General features: G+C 41.8%; 1 protein-coding gene across 2 annotated transcripts in view; it reads left to right on the top strand.

Moving 5' to 3' along the window:
• ASZ1 (ankyrin repeat, SAM and basic leucine zipper domain containing 1) overlaps positions 1 to 20,430 on the top strand; it is a 106,714-nt gene that overhangs the window by 85,661 nt on the left and 623 nt on the right. The window contains exons 8-12 of one of the 2 annotated variants that reach the window (XM_084616950.1): positions 1,168 to 1,243; positions 4,069 to 4,125; positions 9,970 to 10,082; positions 16,899 to 17,004; positions 17,838 to 17,951. In XM_084616950.1, the coding sequence (XP_084473076.1) occupies positions 1,168 to 1,243; positions 4,069 to 4,125; positions 9,970 to 10,082; positions 16,899 to 17,004; positions 17,838 to 17,951 (466 nt within the window). The remainder of the gene's footprint in view (positions 1 to 1,167; positions 1,244 to 4,068; positions 4,126 to 9,969; positions 10,083 to 16,898; positions 17,005 to 17,837; positions 17,952 to 20,430) is intronic. The other variant, XM_084616951.1, reaches the window with a different exon arrangement.

Genomic DNA, 20,430 nt, shown 5'->3' with positions numbered 1-20,430 from the left:
CACTGAGGTTATGAATAGAATGAACTGATGTTTGTAAAGTGGGTTGATAAAGTGGGATGGAAGGTACAGAAGCACCAGGTGATATTATACCTCATGCAGCAATCTGAGACTTATCTAACTCCCATCCCAGTTTCTTAATATTTTTTCTTAACTGGGTGTTGAAAATTTTGCAACCATTGTAAACTTTACTTTCCATTGTCTGTCTTCCTGCAGAGATCATACACTATGTACATCCTTGGGATTAGGCAACTTTTTCTCTGTTGCTTAAGACACTGGGTGTAGTTAAGATGTCTACAATCTTAGGAAAAATGCCAACGTATACAGTGTTCCTGGCTAACTGGATTCCTGATCTGAACCAGCAAGATATTCAGGATTTATTGTGTTAGAGGATACAACTGAACTAGAGTCTTCTGGGTATAAGAGTGGAGTTTTGAGATGGGTGTTCTCCAGGAAAGGCTTTCAGATTTTGAATTCACTCCATATTTGGTCTGAAATAAACTTAATCTCGGGGCATGCTGCAAGGCTCCTCTATTAATGTAGGATTTTGGTGAGGGAGCAGTGCAGTAATGGCTCATCATTTTGCCTGTTGCATGGTGTTGTTTGGTATGTGCATTTCTGATTGGCTGTTAATTTTCTGACTTTTGAGTGCTGCTGAGTTTTATTTCTTCTTGTACTTCTAAAATTATTTCAAAGGTCACAGGAACCCAGGATAGGTGTGCTTACCTTTCTTACCATTAATCTAAAAATAAAAAAGCTGTGATGCTTGTCATGGACATATCTACCTTACATAAAGGGTGGCTGGTGATTAGAGGGCAGAGTTAAAGTAGTTTGGTGTACCATAACTACATTTCCATATTTTCTAACATTTGGGGTGTTCTTGAAATAGTAACCTTAACTTTGAATTTCCTGCCTGCAGCCATTTGATTTTTAAAATTACAATGATTTACTAAAGATTTTTTTTCATTTAAAGTATTCATACCAATTTACAGCTTTAATTACAGTCTCATACAGTCCTTTGCCTGGAAATATACATCACTTTACTGACACATATGCATGCATGCATGCATGTTTGTGTTTGGCTATTAGAGTTTCGACATCTGCTTTATTTATGAAAAATAAATTTACCACTTTTTTTTCTTTTTGTGACTCGTGCAATAATATGTATAGTTCCTATGCAGCCTTTGGTGACCTAGAAGTGTTTTTACATGGTCTTGGTCTAGAACACATAACAGAGTTATTAAAGGTAAGATTAATGTAATGAAATTGTATATTTTAAAAATAGTTTGTAAATTATTAAATGTGCTTCATGTTATTCTGACCTTTAGATTTTTCAGTGTTAGATTGTATACTTTTGTCAAGTCACATTTTAATGCACTCATTTGAAAATAAATGAGAAAATTGTATGTGAAATGTTACGTGTAAAATTTGTCTACGTGATAGTCCTAGAGTTTAAGGCCAAAAGGGACCACCAGATCATCTAGTCTGACCTGCTGTGTATCACAGGCCACCAACACCACCCAGCACCCACACACTAAATACAACAACCAAAATTAGACAAAAGTATTACAGCCCACAGTAGACTAGACTATTACATGTCACAGGCAGAGATTTGAGTGACCAACGTGCAGTGCCAGAGGACCCTGCAGTGACAGGGAATTGATTGAGATATATCCAGATAATCCTCACAGTGACCCAGACTAGGAACTGAAGACAAACAGGAAGTGAGCCCTGCCTCCCTACATCACAAGCAACCCTGTCATATAATCCAACTTCTTATTGTCCACTGTGACAAAGTTCCTCCTCTGCCTTGGTGGGTCCTGTGCTTATTGGCAGATTTTCTCGCCTCAAAGGTTCACGGCAGCCCTCAGTTTGGCCATTTTCGTGGCTCAAATCTGCCGTTCAGTCAGTTAGCCTCATCACTGGCCAGCATGGGGAAAGGAAGAAGAACAATCCCCACAGTCTCTACTGATCTACCTAGTGGATCGGGGAACAGGCCAGAGACCTTCCCCTTTGGTGGAACCCACAGTCCAGTTCAACTCCTCTGTATCAAGTAGGAAGTTGGGGGGATGGGGGGAACCTGGGCCCGCCCTCTACTCCGGGTTCCAGCCCAGAGCCCTGTGAATTGCAGCTGTCTACAGTGGCTCCTGTAACAGCTGCGTGACAGCTACAGCTCCCTGGGCTACTTCCCCATGGCCTTCTCCCAACACCTTCTTTATTCTCATCCCAGGACCTTCCTCCTGATGTCTGATAATGCTTTTACTTCTCAGTCTTCCAGTAGTACGCCTTCTCACTCTCAGCTTCTTGCGCCTCTTGCTCCCAGCATCTCATACGCACCACAAACTGAAGTGAGCTCCTTTTTAAACCCAGGTGCCCTGATTAGCCTGTCTTAATTGATTCTAGCAGCTTCTTGATTGGCTGCAGGTGTTCTAATCAGCCTGTCTGCCTTAATAGTTTCCAGAAAGTTCCTGATTGTTCTGGAACCTTCCCTATTACCTTACCTAGGGAAAAAGGACCTACTTAACCTGGGGCTAATATATCTGCCTTCTGTCACTATCCTGTAGCCATCTGACCCAACCCTGTCACACCAGCTCATCTTGAAATCTGATTAAATCTAATTGTTTGCCTCCCACTGTTCCCCATGGGAGGCTGTTCCAGAAACTCACCCCTCTGATTATTAGGGCATGGCTACACTTGCAGATGTAGAGCGCTTTGAGTTAAACCAGCCTTTGGAGAGCGCAGTAGGGAAAGCGATGCAGTCTGTCCACGCTGACAGCTTCAAGCGCACTGGCGTGGCCATATTTGCAGCACTTGCAGCGGCATTGGGAGCGGTGCATTGTGGGCAGCTATCCCAGGATGCAAGTGACTGCAACATGCTTTTCAAATGGGGCAGGGTCGGGTGGAGTGTGACAGGGAGTGTGTTGGGTGTATGTGGGGGGAGAGAGAGTGGGTTTTTGGGGGGCTGAGAGTATGTCAGCATGCTGTCTTGTAAAGTCAGACAGCAGCAGACCCCCTTCCCCCCACCGCTCCCCCCTCTCTCTCTCTCTCTCACACACACACACACACCATTCCACATAATGGCTTGCTTTGTCTCGGAGCAGATAAATAGCGGGCTGTCAGAAACGGAGCTTTCAAAGGGCATATCCGCATTCCTGCAGCGATTCAAAAACAATGACAAGAGTGGCCACTTAAGGGGATTATGGGACATTTCTGGAGGCTGATCAGAGTGCAGTAATGCAACACCTCGTTCACAATGGCGCCGCGGCGCTCCAGCAGGGGCACAACAAATGTTATTCCACTCACCGAGGTGGAGTACCAGCAACGCTGTAGCCGCGGAGTCAGACCGCTGTACGTGCCTTGCCAGTCTGGACGGGTAGTGAGCTAGTGTGCTTGGGGCTCCTTTATTGCGCTGTAACTTGCAAATGTCTCCAAGCCCTCAGAAATCTTTTTCTAATGTCCAGCCTGAATTTGTTCATGGCCAGTTTACACCCATTTATTCTTGTGCCAACACAGTCTTATAGTTTATACAGCCCTTCACCCTCCCTAACATTTACCCTGATGTATTTATAAAGACCAACAATAGCCCTGCTTAGCCTTCCTTTGTGAGGCTAAACAAGCCAAAAGGCTGCTCCCTAATTATGACAGACAGCCCCCACCCCACCCCTTTTCCAGATCACTCAAGCACTGTTCCTGCAAAAGCTACCCAGGCAGATCCCCCCACCTCACAGCCCCCCACCTCCCACCGTAGTGGCTGTCGGGGGTCCCCCATGGCCCTACCGGCAAGTCAGAGCAGGGGAGGGAGGGAGTCCCTCTGTGGTCCCATTGGCCAGTTAGAGCGAGGGTGTTCCTCTGATTATTACTATAGTTTTTTAGCAGACTAAAGATTAAAACTTCCTAGGAATTGAGGCTTAGTTATATGCATTAGATATTTTTTGTATTATGAATACATTTGAGAAATTTTACAATGCTCCTTTGCTAATTGACCTGTGTAGCTACATTTCTAACTTTTTTCTTCATAGTCTTTCTTCTGAATTTCCATATTTGCAAAGTGAAAATTTTTGTTTCCTACAGGAAAAAGATATAGCTTTAAGACAGCTTTTGGCCATGAGAAAAGATGATTTTACACAGGTCAGTTTAATGTTTTAGAACTCTTTCTAATTTATTTTCACTTCATTTATATTTCTTTGTTTGTTTGTATGTCTTTATGAAAATTTTTAGAGGGAAAAATAAGGGGATCAATAACTTTTTCTCTCAGAAATCGTGAAGAACTCTTATTTGCTTTCAAAATCTTGGCATCTAAATGTAGACTGCCCTTTGTATACTATTTTAAAGATCAATCTGTGGGGTATATTACCAGGCAGGTCCTAGAGTTTGAGACCAGTCTAATGCAATTATTGAGTTGTTACCATTCCTTCATTTTAGCTTACATTTTATTAATTAGAACTGCCATATGATGACTGAAAGTTTGTTATCTAAGTAGTGTAATATCTTGTTGATTATTCCTTTGATAATTTGGCTAACCATAAATCAGTGCTGTTTTTTTAAAGAATGGTAAAAGTAGTGTGTATGTATGGGTGTTAATGCTTTATTTTTTTAAGCCAACTAGCTAAATACACAAGCTTATTTGTCTTTTTAAAGTGTGGTTGTTAACTGCTATTCCAGATTTGTAAACTCAGCATGGGATCTGAGTTGGAGTCTAGGTTATTTTCTACTTGTGCACTATCACCAGTTATAAAAGTAGTGTGGGCCAAATTGTGCCCTCAGTTATACTTGTGGGATCGTGCTGTTTCAGTGGGCATGCAAGAAGTCTAACTTAAACCCCCATTATAAAAATGGGGAAAATAAGGTTTTTCAGAAATAATTGACTTGTCCAAAGTCAGAGTCAGGGAAAAAACCAGGAGTGGAACCAAGGTCTCTTGACTCCCTGGGCTCATCTACTTTTTAAGTTACAACTGAGTTGGAGTACTCAGTGTCTATGTGATTGTTTCCTGACCCAATTACAACATACAGCACAGTGCCAGTTTGTAGTTTAGGTTGTTCTTCAACCAAGCACTTGTAGTTCTTGCAGTCTAATAAGCATAATACACGAAGGCAGTTAAGATGAAGTCTATAAAATAGAATTGTATGTAACCAGGCTAGGGGTCAGCCATGTAGTAACTAGACCAGTGTAGTCTGGTGCCCTGTCATCATGGTTCTACAAGTGTCAGCCATCTTGAATTGTTAATTGATTACACTTCTTGAAATTGATATTTTACAGTAGATATTAGTCTAGTTCTTTTGGTGCTCCCTGTGTGTATTTCGCTGTGGGTATGTTTGTGCTCCATGTGCTTGCAACCAGAGAATTCTTGCAAGTAGTGTCTATTGGTCTGCACCTGTGTCCCTGCTCTTGTGCTCTGCACTGAGGGCATAAGGGGCAGGGCAGACTGACCACAGTTACAGTTCCTTCTTACCACCGCATGGCCTGAGTCAGAATCCTCCAGTGTCCAGAACTGATCCTTTCTCTTCTTCCTGTAAATAGTAAAAGTTTTATATTATTCATACCTCATTGTTAGTTAGTGTTACGATAGTTCTAGTTAGCTAGAATTAGAATCCCAGCGCAGGACTCAGATCATGCCCAGGATTCTGAGTTTCAAAAACTGTTTCTTGCCTGCTCTTCATTTTGGTCAGTGACTATCTCAGCGCTGCCTGTACTGCCTTGGGGAGGTGCATATCTCCTCTACGTGAGGTGTCTGCCACTCCTTCCCCAGCTGAAAGTGTCAGGCATGAGAGCTTAGACTTCGGAAACACCTTATGGAGCAGACAATGAGGTCCCAGTTAGACCCAGGCCTGTACGTTGGCCAGGGTCGTCAAGGAGCATGCTCCTATTTCTGTGTCTGACTTCAGAATGGAAAGGGGCAGAGAGGAGGACCTTTTGCTGGGCTCTTTCATGAGAGTAAAGGGGCACTCTCGTAAACACAAAATAGATCCCCTCCTAAACCCTCCCGACCTTGTACAAATCGGGTGAGCCTTCACACCCAAGCTATAAGGAGTTAGCTCCTTCTAAGCCACATGGGCATGTGCAAAAGACTCCTTTGATACTCGCCTCTGCATTGATACTGACTGCAGTGCCACCTATAATGAAACTCGGATGCAGATCCAAATTTTTATATCCATGCCGGGCTCTATTTTTAGGGTCCCTGGGTTGGAACCTGGAGTAGTGGGCAGGCCTGGGTTCCCCACCATGAAGTGGTAAACCCCAAGGATGGGGAGGGGACAAGACTTACTTAAGCCCTGAAAAGGGGACAGGGCTCATTTGGAAGCCCAAGTGAAGGGCTGAATTTAAAGGGCCCAGAGCCAGGGCCGAAGACCCTGATGGATTCTTTGCTACCCCAAAAGAGGTTAATTTTGACTGTGTCCTGCCAGAGGGCTGAGCCACTGAAGACCCATCAAGTGATGTTCACAACCTACAGGGGTGAAAGGAGCAGGGAAAAGGCCTGCAGTACCACACACAGTAGCAGGAGGAGCTCAAGAAATGAATGCCCCTCTGTTATAAACCCTTTCACATGCTACCTAGAATCCACCCATTTCATCAGGGAATCTTATCAACCCTCTCCTCTGAGGGGTCAGTCTGAAACACCTGAGCCCATAGAAAAAGAGGGGTAAAATAAGTTGGATCTTCAGGTTCTGACAGGGATATTGTCCTTTTCACCTGATGATCTTCAACCTCTGTTTCTCCTGGATGATCGAAACTGCTTACAGAGAGTGGCAGAAGAGCTCCAGATCCCCTTAGAAGAGGACCAGGACCCTCAGCATAAGCACCTGGATATCCTAAAAGCTCCAGCTGGCTTGCTTTCCTTGTAAATGAAGCCATACTAGAGTCAGCAAATGCTGTGTGGTAAATTCCAGGCCAACTGTGCCCCTGCCCTGAAGAGGGCGGAGAAGTGATACTTTGTGCTGCTTAAGAGAAGAGAATTCTTTTTCACCCACCCTGCCCCAAACTCCTTGGTGGTCTGTGCAGCCACTGAAAGATCCAGGAAACAACACCCAAGGGTCTCCCCTAAAGATGAGACCAAGCGTCTCAACCTTATGGGAAAGATGGTCATAACATTTACCAGCCTGCATTTTAGGATCTCAAATTATCAAGCTCTTCTCGCCAAATATGATCTCCGTAACTATTCTAAGTTCCTTGACTTTAAGGACAAGTTGCTTCAGGAAGACAGGATTCAATTTCAAGCCTTTATTGATGACGTAAACTAGCAACCAGAGCTTCTTTACAAGCCACAGTTGATATAGCATTGAGATCCCTGGTGACTGCCACTGTGATGCAGCAGTAATTGTGGCTACTCTTTCCCAGGGTTGTGCAAAACACGATTGAGGACTTCCGTTTTGATGAGACTGATCTTTTCAACAAAAAGAAAAACAAGTCTTTGCACTCACTGAACAAGACTAAGGTAGCCCTCTGCTCCCTTAGTGTATATACACCTGCCCCAAAGAGAAAATAGCATAAACAGCACTACAAACCAAGGCTCTTACCTCACCCATTTTATCAGCAGCAGCCTTACAAGCCACCCTGCAAACAATAAAAAATGCAGAGTCCAGTGTATCTGGTGTCTTCCACTTCATCCACAGCTACCCAACTTCACTCTCTAACCAAGACAGATTTTTAACATGATGCCAGAGAAGTACGAGCCAATATCAATGCCAGCTCCATCTGATTCTGAGACCCCATTTAGGGTGACACCTAGCAAAATTTTCCCAAAACTGGGCAGCAGTAACAGACAAATGGATGCTAGTTAACATCCATTCTAGCTATACCATCGAGTTTCTCCCCCACCATACTTCCTTCCCCATCTCTTGTCACAAACCGCTGTCATGAGGGAATTCTCCTTGAGGAGGTACAGTCTCTTCTCCAACAGGGAGCAATATGTCAGGCACCTCCTCAACATCATGAAAAAGAGTTTTATTCAGAGTATTTTCTAATCCCCAAGAAGAAAGCAGGCTGGCGACCCATTCTCGATTGCATCAACTGAATGATTTTATTAAAAAAAAACAAAATTCTGCATGATTACATTAGCATCAACAATACCATCCCTTAAAAAAGGCACATGGTTCATGGCTCTCAGTATGAAAGATGCATACTTCATGAGGAAATTCACCCTGCTCACGGTCGATTCTTCAGGTCTGTGGTGGGTCTCCACCACCGTCAATACAGAGTGCTTCCATTTCAGTTCACTACAGCTCCCAGTGTCTTCACAAAAGTGTTCTCAGTAGTAGCAGCTCAGCTCAGATCGCTACACCATCTTCCCATTCTTGGATAATTGACTTCAAACCAGCAGGTTTCGCCTGGAAGTCTTAACATCAACTTTGTCACTGTTCCATCTTCTAACTTCCCTGAGAATCTCTGTAAATATGGAAAAGTCTGCCTTGACTCTGCCATAGACCATAGAATTTAAAGGAATGACATTGGATTCAATCAAGGTGAAGGCCTACTTCCCCATGAATAGATTTTGTGCCGTTGTTGCTTTCATGTACCTGATTGCACACAACCCTCAAATATCAGTTCAGATGTGTCTTACTCTCCTGGGCCGTATGGTGTCATGTTACATGACACCAGACTCCACCATTGTCTGCAAGGTTGGCTTTGGTCAGTAGGTATTCTGAGCAAACACAGCATGAATACCATAGTTACAATTTCCACTGAAGTGAGTGCATCTCTGGTGTAGTGGAGGGACCCTGGATACATATGTGCGGGAATTCCCTTTCTATCCCCCACACCCAACAAGACAACAATTACGAACTCCTCCCCGATGGTCTGTGGATCCCACATGGTCAATCACACAGCACAAGGCATTTAGACACCTTGGGAAGCCAGAATGCACATAAATCTTCTGGAAGTAAGAGCAGTACAAGAAGCTTGCAAAGCATTACTGCCATTCATACAATCCCAGCACATCCTGATAATGTCGGACAATATAACTACTGTTTTCTATATAAACAAGCAGGAAAGGGCACACACTGTCACTCTCTGTATAGAAGCCATCAATTTATGTCTCTCATAAGTAGATAGTTATTGCCCAGATATATTTAGATACTTTATGCCAACTGAAATTCTTTTATAAAATTATTTTATTATTTTCCAAATATCCAAAGGTATTTAGGTCATACATGGACCACATGGAAATTCCAAATGATTAGCATATGGTTTATAAAATAATAGTAGACACAAATTTGGATATGCTTTTTGGTGTCATTATGTTAATTTGTTTTTTTCTGGGGGGGGGCAAGACTATGATAAACATATAGGTTGTTGTTTACAATTGTACTCTAAACAGTCTTGTGATCTTTGTCATTTTCAATGTACTTTTAATTAACAAGATAAGATGGTTTGGGTTAGGTCAGTAGTTGGATTAGATCTCTCAGGAACACCTAGGTTCTACAGGAAATGGTGCTGATGATTCATTAGGTGACTTTCTTCCTGTTGAGTTAATACTGAACCAGTATGGTGATATGGAGTGTTTTACTGCTGGAGGTGCCTCAAATGGCACCTAAAACAGAGGCCCTAGGTATTTGTGATCATTGAAAATCCTATGGCAGTTTTTACAAATATCCCATTTTGGCCAAGTGCCAATGTGAGTAATTACATTCTGTCTACCTGTGTTTCCTGTGCAATTTCAATTAGGCATTCTTCACTTGCAGTCTAATTATATAGCAGTGCTGTGCACTATTAAACAGTTGCCAGGTTTCACCTTCAGTAGTGTTTGTCTATATTGTAGAGTTAGTTGAAGTGATCCCAAGTGTACTTTTCTGGAATGTTTTTAAGTCTGTAAAGTGTTTGGAATCCTCTGTAATGAAAGGTTCTATGCTGCTATATGTATAAATAATTATATTTTGTGTACTTCTAAAATTTAAAAAACTAGCTTTTTAGCTTTTTTAATTCTATTGTCTGTTTTAAACATTACACAATTATGTATTTAAAATAACTTTTTAATTTAGATTGGGATTACAAATACCAGAGACCAGCAGAAAATCGTAGACGCTGTTAAAGAGCTACAGGTGGAAGAAGTAAAATTTGGAGAGTTGCCTGAAGTGATGAACTTAGAATTCAGGTAAAATGCCATCTTTCAGTTACATAAATATATATTGAAAATATGGTTGCACTGTTTACTAAAGCATAAAGATGTAATTATTTGAAACAGAGTATCACGTTACCTGTGCTAGTAGCAGGATTGAGCCTTAAATTATGAAAGTTGGTGGCAAACGCTGAGCAAGTGGTCCAGAGGAACACCAGTGTAATAATTCAGATCATGTAGTTGCCTATTATGGGGATCTGTGTTACTTGAGGGCTAAGTTGCTGTTACTTTCTGTGATGATGTTGCCATCACTTTGATTGAATGTGTGAGATCATCCTCACCTCTCTGGATGCAGTATTTTTTTCTCTCTCTTCCTCTGTCTTGTGTGCGGGAAGGCTTTCCCAGTTGTTCTCCTGCTTCACAGGAAACAGCTACATCTGGCATCTCTGACTGAGATGTCAGTTTTCTTTCCGCCTCAGTGAGCTCCAGAATAAAATGGAGCAGGGGAAAACAAATAAAAGACTGAAGAAAATTTTTTCCCTGTTTCATTTTATTCTTCTATATATATTTTTCTTCTATATTTATATATTTTATACCTATATATAGCTAGAATAGGAGCTGGAAAAAACCCTACTGTAATATTGTTGTCCTCCATTCCACCCCACAGCATTCATCAGCATAGCTCCTCTGCACTTCCTGCTTCTCCCTCCCACTTCAGCCCTGTGCAGAACTATCACAGCCAGGGCTGAGAGCCAGGTCAGAAAAGTGTCTGAACAGCCTCACTCTAATTCAGCAGTAGCTCAAGGACAAGTACGGTGGCTCCCAAATCCACCCCCAAAGGTCAAGAACACTTGCACTTTTAGTCTGTTAGGACCATCACTAAAACAATAGTTGTAATTGCAGTGGCCCTCAGGGAGGGAAGTGGTCTGCATAATTCCCTACCTGAATGACAGACTGGTTTAGGCCAAACTGTTCCGGAGAGACTTGGGAGACATAAAGACTCTGACAACATTCAGTGAATTTGGCATGTGTCAAATCAGTAAAACAGCTCTTTATCTCTAAGATGCTATGCCATCTCAGAGCAGTCATAAAACAAGATAGAGAACAAGTCATTTTTCCCCTGAGGGAGCCCTTAAGATGGAGGCAAGCTGTGGTGTGACTATACCCTGCACTAGTCTGCCAAGGACTAAGTTTTCCCTGTGAACCCTGCTGATGCTCATTAACAGTTTGTTAACGTGCTTTGATCTAGTCCTCTTTGAAACAGAACTAATCAAAGTGCATTCTTCTTCCTGTTGGACTCACAGCTCGCCAAGCCAATTGACAGCAGCCGCCTCAGCTAAGTGTAGAGCCCTCAGAACACCATCAAATCTGGTCAGAGGGCAGTCATCAGTGGTGGGTGACACTGTCTGTCTTTGGCCACAGCTGCATGTGGGATCTTCTCGTTGGCTGCAGGTATGAAGGCTGGCTGCACATTGACCCTAGCCCATACAAAATCAGTTCAGAAAGACCCATGAGCAGTGTGGCAAATCGGTCCAGGTACATGTGAGGTCAGGTCAATTATAAGAGACTGGTTTCTGCCGTCAGCTGCAGACCGTTCTTCATGCTGCATCAACATCACAGAGAAATCTGGGGAGGGCTAATGTGGAAGTTGCTCTTCATTGACCACTCACATGAAGAACTGCACCAATCATGGGTGAGCACAAGTCCCGAAGTGCTTCAGGAACTCTAGCAATATGTTGTCATAGCCAGCAACAGTGCCACTCCTAATGTCACTCAGAATTTTGTCTAGCTTGGTGGCTGTGAACAGCTCACTATATTGCCAAGTGGCATCTCTCAGATGGAACCTCTGCCATTCATCGTGAATTTGTCTGACATGCTTCTCATTTGGGGCCTTTGATACATACAACAGGTGGCTGGCAGCTTGGATTGGCATGACAGGTGAGTGGCTTAGGGGTAGTGATTGCTGAGCTGTGCTGAGACAATGAATCAAATTCCAGCGTTTCTGATTTGAACAAGAATTCTAGATTCTGAGTCATCACTTCCTATCATGCCTGTCTAGTCATCCAGTGACTCAGTTATGTTGTCAGCAATATATGGATCATCAGAGGATTCTTACCGACTGAGCAGTTTAGCACATTCATCATCAGTGCATGGTATGTAGACTGGATGGCAGCTGCACAGTGTCGATGAACAGGCATCTTCAAAGATGGCTCCTCAACACTCACTGAAAGCTTCATTGACCAGGATGATGTGTGATGGTATGGAGACAACACCTTTTTCTAGAGCATCTCAATGTAATGTAAAATGGACGAGTGTTCTTGTCACGCATCCTGTGTGTATCTGGTTCATAATGGGGAAATTGATGATCCAATCAGCAGACCGCATTCAAAATCCTTTCTAGGGCTGAATCTGAGTCACTTGTCAGACAACATTCCCGATACAATTCTGTCCCCCAACATTGGAGTCATCAGGCTAGTCCTGAGAATACTGCAGGTCAACACTGAGGGATTCTGTACAGCCAAATGCAGCGTTTTCTGCAATCAGAGCGCATTAATGAACTGTTAATGTGTGTCAGCATGCGCCACAGAGTATGTATATTTTTGTACTAAATGCCACAGAATACTGACTCTTCTTTAGTGGGACAAGCATTCAAGCATACACAGAAGAAGAGCTTGAATACTTCTCTCTCTTACCAATAGAACTTGGTCCAATAAAAGATATTACCTCACCCACCTTCTCTCCCTGGGGCCAGCATAGCTACAACAACACTACAGACAATCTTCTTCAAAGGTTAATTTAAGGAGCATGGGTTTAAGAGAATTAAGTTCAATTAGGCTTCATGCATTTTATTATAAAAGCAAATAGTGCTGCCAAAGAGATACTGTATTTTTTTAAATAAATTTATTTGGGCAGATTATCCTCAAAATATAAATTATGAAGAATTGAGTGGAAAATTAAAAAATCAACAGTCTACTGGCTATCTAGAAAAGGAGTCTAAAATATAGATAACCTGTTTCCCAGTACAGATTTTTAATTAAATAACATGCTAAATACGTGAAATGCACAAAATGTATGTTTTTAGATCAATTGTACCTATAAACCTTATTGTAGCTTTCTGTGTTTTCATGAGTTATAAGAAATAATAAAGCTTAATGTCACTTTCCATGTGTTCATGAATTACAAGAAACAAAGCACTAATTCAGGGTCATGAGGTATACAAAATATGACACAAATTCAATTATTAGAAGTGTTGCGCTTTTTAAATAAAACTGTTAGACACATGTATTCTAGGAATCTGACCTTGTGGTTAAATCACAGGCTATGTTTACATGCTGTTATATAAAGATTTTGCTTCCCATTTGTTCAAAGTCATTCTAAAAGGAGGAATATTAGTCATTAAGTCATAGAAAAACTAACATAGTTGAAAATGTTGAACTGATTGATTATAAACTCCCACAGGGTCTCTTGCACTGTTTAGCAACTCATTGTTTTAACTTTTTTCTTTTGCATGCTAAAGAAATATGATACCTTTATTTTTCTGAAAATCTGCACTCCTGTTGGAGGTGCAAGGGAAAGTGTCAGTGCAACAGCTATCTCTGTATGCAACATGACTTAATTAAATTTTTAAGGGGTTTTCTACTAGGTTCTGAAATTCAGTCCAGTAATCATTCCCAATATTTGAATAATTTTAACAGCTACAATAATGGTAAGTGTTTTACTTGGTTTTATGCCTTTGTCATATTTTGTTTTAGGCATGATGGAAAGAGACTCTCAACAAAATAATTAGTATTCATTTGTGGCAAAGCACAAAGAATGTCATCATTGATTCCAGCCATTTATAAAGTTTATCTTCTGGGTGGAAGGAAGTCTCTATGATAGACTTGCTTGACAGGTGCTCAACATGCATGAGAGAGAGAAACTTTCAAACTGCTCTCTGGTTAGGATCGTTTTATTTAGTCCAAAATTTTTAGGGAACGTGCCCTATATATTTTTTACCCCTTCATATAATTTGTTAGCTAGGCTTAATAGATCTTTGAGAGAAAAGGTTTTGTTCAGATCCCGAGAGGTTCCTGTGATAGAGAAATGGCAGCACTGGATCATCGTATGCCTCCATTTTTGGCCTGTATGGCATTCCCCCAAGATGCAGAAGTGAGCAGCGGTTGTTCTACTGTAGGCTGAGACTTTGGGGTCTTGGGGGTTGGGTGCTTATGGATCATTCTTTGGATAGACTTCCTAAAAAGATCCAAGCTTTCTGATCTACATCTGAGGCTCCTTGGTTTTGTTGTATGCTGCAAGTGGGAAGAAAAGAAAACAAGTCAGATGGGGACAGAGTAAGGGGCTGGCGGTTCTAAGAAGAAAAAGTGATGTGAGCATTCACATTGGTGCTCTTGGAGACCTTAATGCAACCACCCTTCAGTACCATCTTCTCACTTGTATTTGAACAGTAAGTGAAAGTTTCCTTCAGATTAGAAAGCTTCAGGTCTTTCCCTAGGTCACTTAGAGAAATTCAGTACAGAAGGTGTGCCAGATCTAGGGCTAGAGCAGCACAGTTGGAAACCCCCCACTCCTCCATCCACCACATTTTAGATTGGATACCTCACTTTACCCTATGTTCAGCTTCCTAATGCTGGTCAGAATCCCCATAGAAAATCAGGGTTGGAAGAAACCTCAGGAGGCCATCTCGTCCAACTCCCTGCTTAAAGCAGGACCAACCCAAACTAAATCATCCCAGCCAAGGCTTTGTCAAGCTGGGCCTTAAAAACCTTTAAGGATGGAGATTCCACCACCTCCCTAGGTAACCCATTTCAGTGCTTCACCACCCCCCTAATGAAATAGTTTTTCCTAATATCCAACCTAGACCTCCCCCAGTGCAACTTGAGACCATTGCTCTTTGTTCTGTCATCTGCCCCCACTGACAACAGCCTAGCTCCATCCTCTTTGGACCCCACCTTCAGGTAGTTGACGGCTACTATCAAATCCCCCCTCACTCTTCTATTCTGCAGACTAAATAACCCTAGTTCCTTCAGCCTCTCCTCATAAGTCATGTGCCCCAGCCCCCTAATCATTTTTGTTCCCCTCCGCTGGACTCTCTCCAATTTGTCCACATCCTTTCTGTAGTGGGGGGCCCAAAACAGGACGCATTACTCCAGATGTGGCCTCACCGGTGCCAAACAGAGGGGAATAATTACTTCCCTCGATCTGCTGGCAATGCTCCTACTAATGCAACTCAATATGCCGTTAGCCCTCTTGGCAACAAGGGCATACTGTTAACTCATATCCAGCTTCTTGTCCACTGTAATCTCCTTTTCTGCAGAACTGCCACTTAGCCAATCGGTCCCAAACCTATAGCAGTGCATGGGATTCTTCCGTCGTAAGTGCAGGACTCTGCACTTGTCCTTGTTGAACCTCATCAGATTTCTTTTGGCCCAATCCTCCAATTTGTCTAGGTCACTCTGGACCCTATCCCTACCCTCCAACGTATCTACCTCTCCTCCCTGCTTAGTGTCATCTGCAAACTTGCTAAGGGTGCAATCCATCCCATCATCCAGATCCTTAATGAGGATGTTGAAAAAACTGACCCCTGGGGCACGCCGCATGATCAAGCCATTGATCACTACCTGTTGATCCCGACGATCTAGCAAGCTTTCTATCCACCTTATAGTCTGTTCATCCAATCCATACTTCTTTAACTTGCTGGCAAGAATACTGTGGGAGACCGTATTAAAAGCTTTGCTAAAATCAAGGTCTGTCACATCCACAGCTTTCCCCATATCCACAGAGCCAGTTATCTCATCATAGAAGGCAATCAGGGTTGATCAGGCATGACTTGCCCTTCGTGAATCCATGTTGACTGTTCCTAATCACCTTCCTCTCCTCCAAGTGCTTCAAAATTGATTCCTTGAGAACCTGCTCCATGATTTTTCTGGGAACAGAGGTAAGGCTGACTAGTCTGTAGTTCCCCGGATTCTACTTCTTCCCTTTTTTAAAGATGGGCACTATATTTGCTGTTTTCCAATTGTCCAGGACCTGATTGCCGTGAGTTTTCAAAGATAATGGCCAGTGGCTTTGTAATTGCATCAGCCAACTTCCTCAGCACACTCAGATGCATTGCATCCGAGCCCCATGGACTTGTGCATGTCCAGCTTTTCTAAATAGTTCTTAACCTGTTCCCTCACCACTGAGGGTTGCTAACTCCTCCCCATACTATGCTGCCCAGTGCAGCAGTCTGGGAGCTGACCTTGGCGAAGACCGAGACAAAAAAAGCATTGAGTACTTCAGCTTTTTCCACATCATCTGTCACTAGTTGCCTCCCCCATTCAGTAAGGGTCCCACACTCCAATGTACCAATCAGATATCAACTTCTCCATGTCATCCTTGATTATACAAGCTGTAGACCAGGAATATTTCATACATCAACATAAAATGGGCCTGAGACTTCCAGTACTTGATCTTGTAAAATTACTGGTTGCAGGTTTTATCATTGTGCACAAAAGACCATAATATTGTAAATTCATGTGCATAACAGGGAACACTTACTATTTCTCATGTAGCAAATAAGAGGTCTTCCCACTGGTACGTGTAAGAGACGGGGTAAAGAAGAAAAGCAAAAATAAATGGAAATTAAACTGAGCATTGCTAAAGATTTAGGGGTTTTTGAACTGTTCAGACTTTCAAACTTGTTTTTAATAGCTACAGTGTTCTAGATAATATTTTTATGGGGAAATAGATAAGCTTATTGAATTTTAGTACATGTAGAGTTCTGTGGGAAGTTGTGCATTTGTAATAATAAAATAATATTACTTTGTTTCTTAAATAAATTGCGTATCTTATTATCTTATTTTGTTTTTATAGTGGCGATGAGTTCCTCACTTTTCTTCTGAAACTGAATAGACAGTGTGGTCATCTTACAACTGCTGTGCAAAATATAGTTAGCCAGTTACCCACAAACTCTCACAAGGTATTCAACAAAGGAAAATGAAGACTGATTTGGGACAGGGTGGGAGGATTATTAGTTTAGCTACTAATAAATGAGAAAATGAACAGTTATGGACATCCATTTACAACTTTCTCCTTTATCATACAGTTTACATAAACTAGATAGCATTCTTGCCAGTAGTACTGTACCTTGAAATACCACTTTAAGTTACATTTTAAAAAAATCTTAAGTCAATCAAATTTTTAAGAAGGAAAAAAATTCTGTTCCTCTCTGCTTGTGCTGATAAGAGTTTAAATATTTAAATGAAAAGTTCCAGAAAGGGCAGGGGAAGGCTGAAACACAACAGTGTGTGCCATGTCACACACAAACCATGTGTAAATGTAGGGTGTTGTGTTTTAAAAATAATCTGTTTGTGTTTTAATTTTATCACAACAATATTTAAAATATAAAAATATTTAAAAAGTAGAGAATATTTTGTAATGTTAGACTGTCTTCATTGTTTTCCTTGCTTTGTTTACACTTCTGGAGAAGCATAGAAATATATACTGCTTGTCTAAATAGTCTGATTATCTTGAGGTTGCATAGTGTTTTCGGGATGTTTGGGGGCCTTCAGGCAATATTACCTACCAGTTGACCTATGCGAGGTAAGATGACATTTTGAATAACTGGTTTGATCTATTAAAATATGTAAGTGATCTAAGTTGAACTATGTACTATGCCAGTCTCTCCATTGATTTCATACTGTACAGAATATAAGCACTTTACAGAAATCGTTGTTCATATTTTAATAGCAATTATATAAAGATCAGAAGTTTTTTACCAGATTTTAAATAACATTGTAAAACTTCTAATAGATAGTACTCGAATGGGGTCCACCCCAGAGCTTCACTAAAGTTTGTGAGGACTTGGTTTGCAATGTTGAAGATTTGGGTGAAGAAGTTAGCAAACTAAAGGACCTCATGCAAAAGGTGGGTATGTGTCTTAATGAATATACTAAATAAAATGCCATAAACAGATTTCTTGTAAACAAATTCTGTACATACTGCCCCATCAGCTAAGTGGTAGCATATCAGACTGCCACAGAAAGGATCTTTAAAACTGTAGTTTGAACACCTGCAAAGGGAAGGAGTTGCAAGAGATGTGGAGATAGTGACTATATTTCCCAAAGAGCAAATGGGACACTGCATGGGACTGGACCCAAGGCCCCGCGGGCCCGAGCTCCTCCCCCCCCCCCCGACCCTCCCACGTGGTGGCAGGCAGGGCTTGGGTGAGCATGATGCACATACTAGATAGAGCGACCATATTTCCCAAAGCCTGAGGCTGGCATCACTGCTTGCCCAAGCCCTGCCTGCCCCCCGCTGGAGCCTTGCGTCCCCCCATTCAGGGCTGGCATCACTACTCCATACACCCCACACACCCATTCCTCCACACCCTGCTTTTTTTAACAAAACTGGGCATTTGTCCCGTTTGCTCTTGCCAACTGATCAAGAGCAAACAGGACAAATGCCCACTTTTGCAAGGAAAAAAAAGTTGGTACAGCTGGGACAGGGCTTTAAAAAGGGACTGTCCTGACCAAAACGGGACACATGGTCACCCTATGTGGAGGTAGCAGGGAATTGGGGTTGAGAGCTGGGGTAACTGTTGCTTTGCATCACTCAGCAGTGAATCATCTGGACAATTCCGAAACAGTGCTGACAGGTTCTATAGGAAGCTGCAGCCATTCCTTTTGTACTGAAAGGCAGAGATGAATGAAACCTTGGGAAGAGGAAAGGTTGCTAAAAATGGGGGAATATCCTTATGCTCCTTAAGAACTATTGCACTATAAACGCCATTCTGTGAACACATCATTAAGGTATTGTATGGAAATATTGACTCATGAGGAAGATGTTAGGGTTTTATGTGATGGAATAGGAGGCAATCCAGATATGTCTGTAGAGGTGTCAAAAGAAAAGGGTGGGAGAGGTCAATGCTAGATGTTAGCACTACATCACTCACTCTCAAACCAACATAATGACAAGCTCTTGTCAGACAAGATCACTTTAAGTAATAGGCTGGTAAAAGGAATGAGTGTTGAGATTCAGTAAATGGAGCATCAGTGTCAGAAAGGAATCTGTTGCTGAATGAAGTCATGTGGAAGTCAGACAGTGAATATAATACTATTAATGCTCTCTCGTTGTTTAGGTAAATTTAAATGAATGTTAACAGCCTTCGCTTTATAAAACACTTAGAACCAAATATGTGAGAGTAGATTTAAAGCTGCCACAAAGAACTCTATGGCAGTTGCAGGACTACATTTGTGTATGCAGTAATTGAATACATGTGCAAAAAGGTGATTGCACACCCAACTGACCAGTTATAGTTGATGTCTAAGGTTGATGTACCAAGTCTTAGAGCCTGAGTCAGCTGACTCAGACTCATGGGGCTTGGGCTGCAAGGCTATAAAACTGCAGTGTAGGCATGCAGGCTTGGAGTGAAGCCCAAGATCTGAGACTCCAACATCCGCACTGCAATTTTATAGCTCCGCAACCCTAGACCCACGAGCCTAAGTCAACTGACCCAGGCCAGCCGTGGCCGCACTGTGGGTCTTTTATCACAGTGTAGACATACCCTAAAGGGCAAGTTGCACTTTCAAGTGAAAAATAGTACTGCATGTGCATCAAGTTCAGGCATTCTCTCACTGGAACGTTTGGCCATGTTCTGTAAACATTTGGCGCTTTTAATATTTTATAAACTATTATTCCTCTTACAGTACAACTGTAATCATTACATCATATCATCTGCTCATTTAGTATCGTTCTGAATAACATTGAAACAGCTTTAACATTTAAACATACTTTTTTGCTCTACATTTTGATTGGCCATTGTTGAATTGGCATAGGCAATGGTTCTCAACCTATTTACCATAGTGGGCCGCATATGCAGCCGCTCTCTGTGTCATGTGGGCTGCGTCAACACAATATGTATTCTACCTGTATGACCCTGAGGATGTCATATGGGTCACAGGTTGAGAACCACTGGCATAGAGAGCTCAAATGAAATAACATTTAGTGTGAAAATTAGTTATTTCTAAAACATCTAAGTTAAAATTCATTTTTTAAATCTAGTAAATATAATTAGTATATAAAATTTCAAATTGTTGTGCCAGATTTAATTAAATACACAGTTAACAGCTATAATATATAATTACTTTGTGAAAGTGTACAAGTGGCTATTAGCCAGTTTTATAATAATTTACTATCTGGGGGCAAAACTCACATTGACCTAAATGGAGCCAGAATTTCACCTTCTGCCTTTACGAGGGTAGAGTTATTATTTGTGGGGCCCAATCTTGTAAGGTGCGTAGCACCCTACAAACATAGGATCTCATGTATATGCTCACTATAGCTCTGCTGTTACAGGGAAGTCATTGGAAGCCTCTTTTTGACTAAATATATTTTTACAAATCAT

Source organism: Lepidochelys olivacea (genome assembly GCF_965140295.1).
Source record: "Lepidochelys olivacea isolate rLepOli2 genome assembly, chromosome: 1".
NCBI classification, from domain to species: domain Eukaryota; kingdom Metazoa; phylum Chordata; order Testudines; family Cheloniidae; genus Lepidochelys; species Lepidochelys olivacea.
This window is presented reverse-complemented; position numbering and strand designations above follow the sequence as displayed.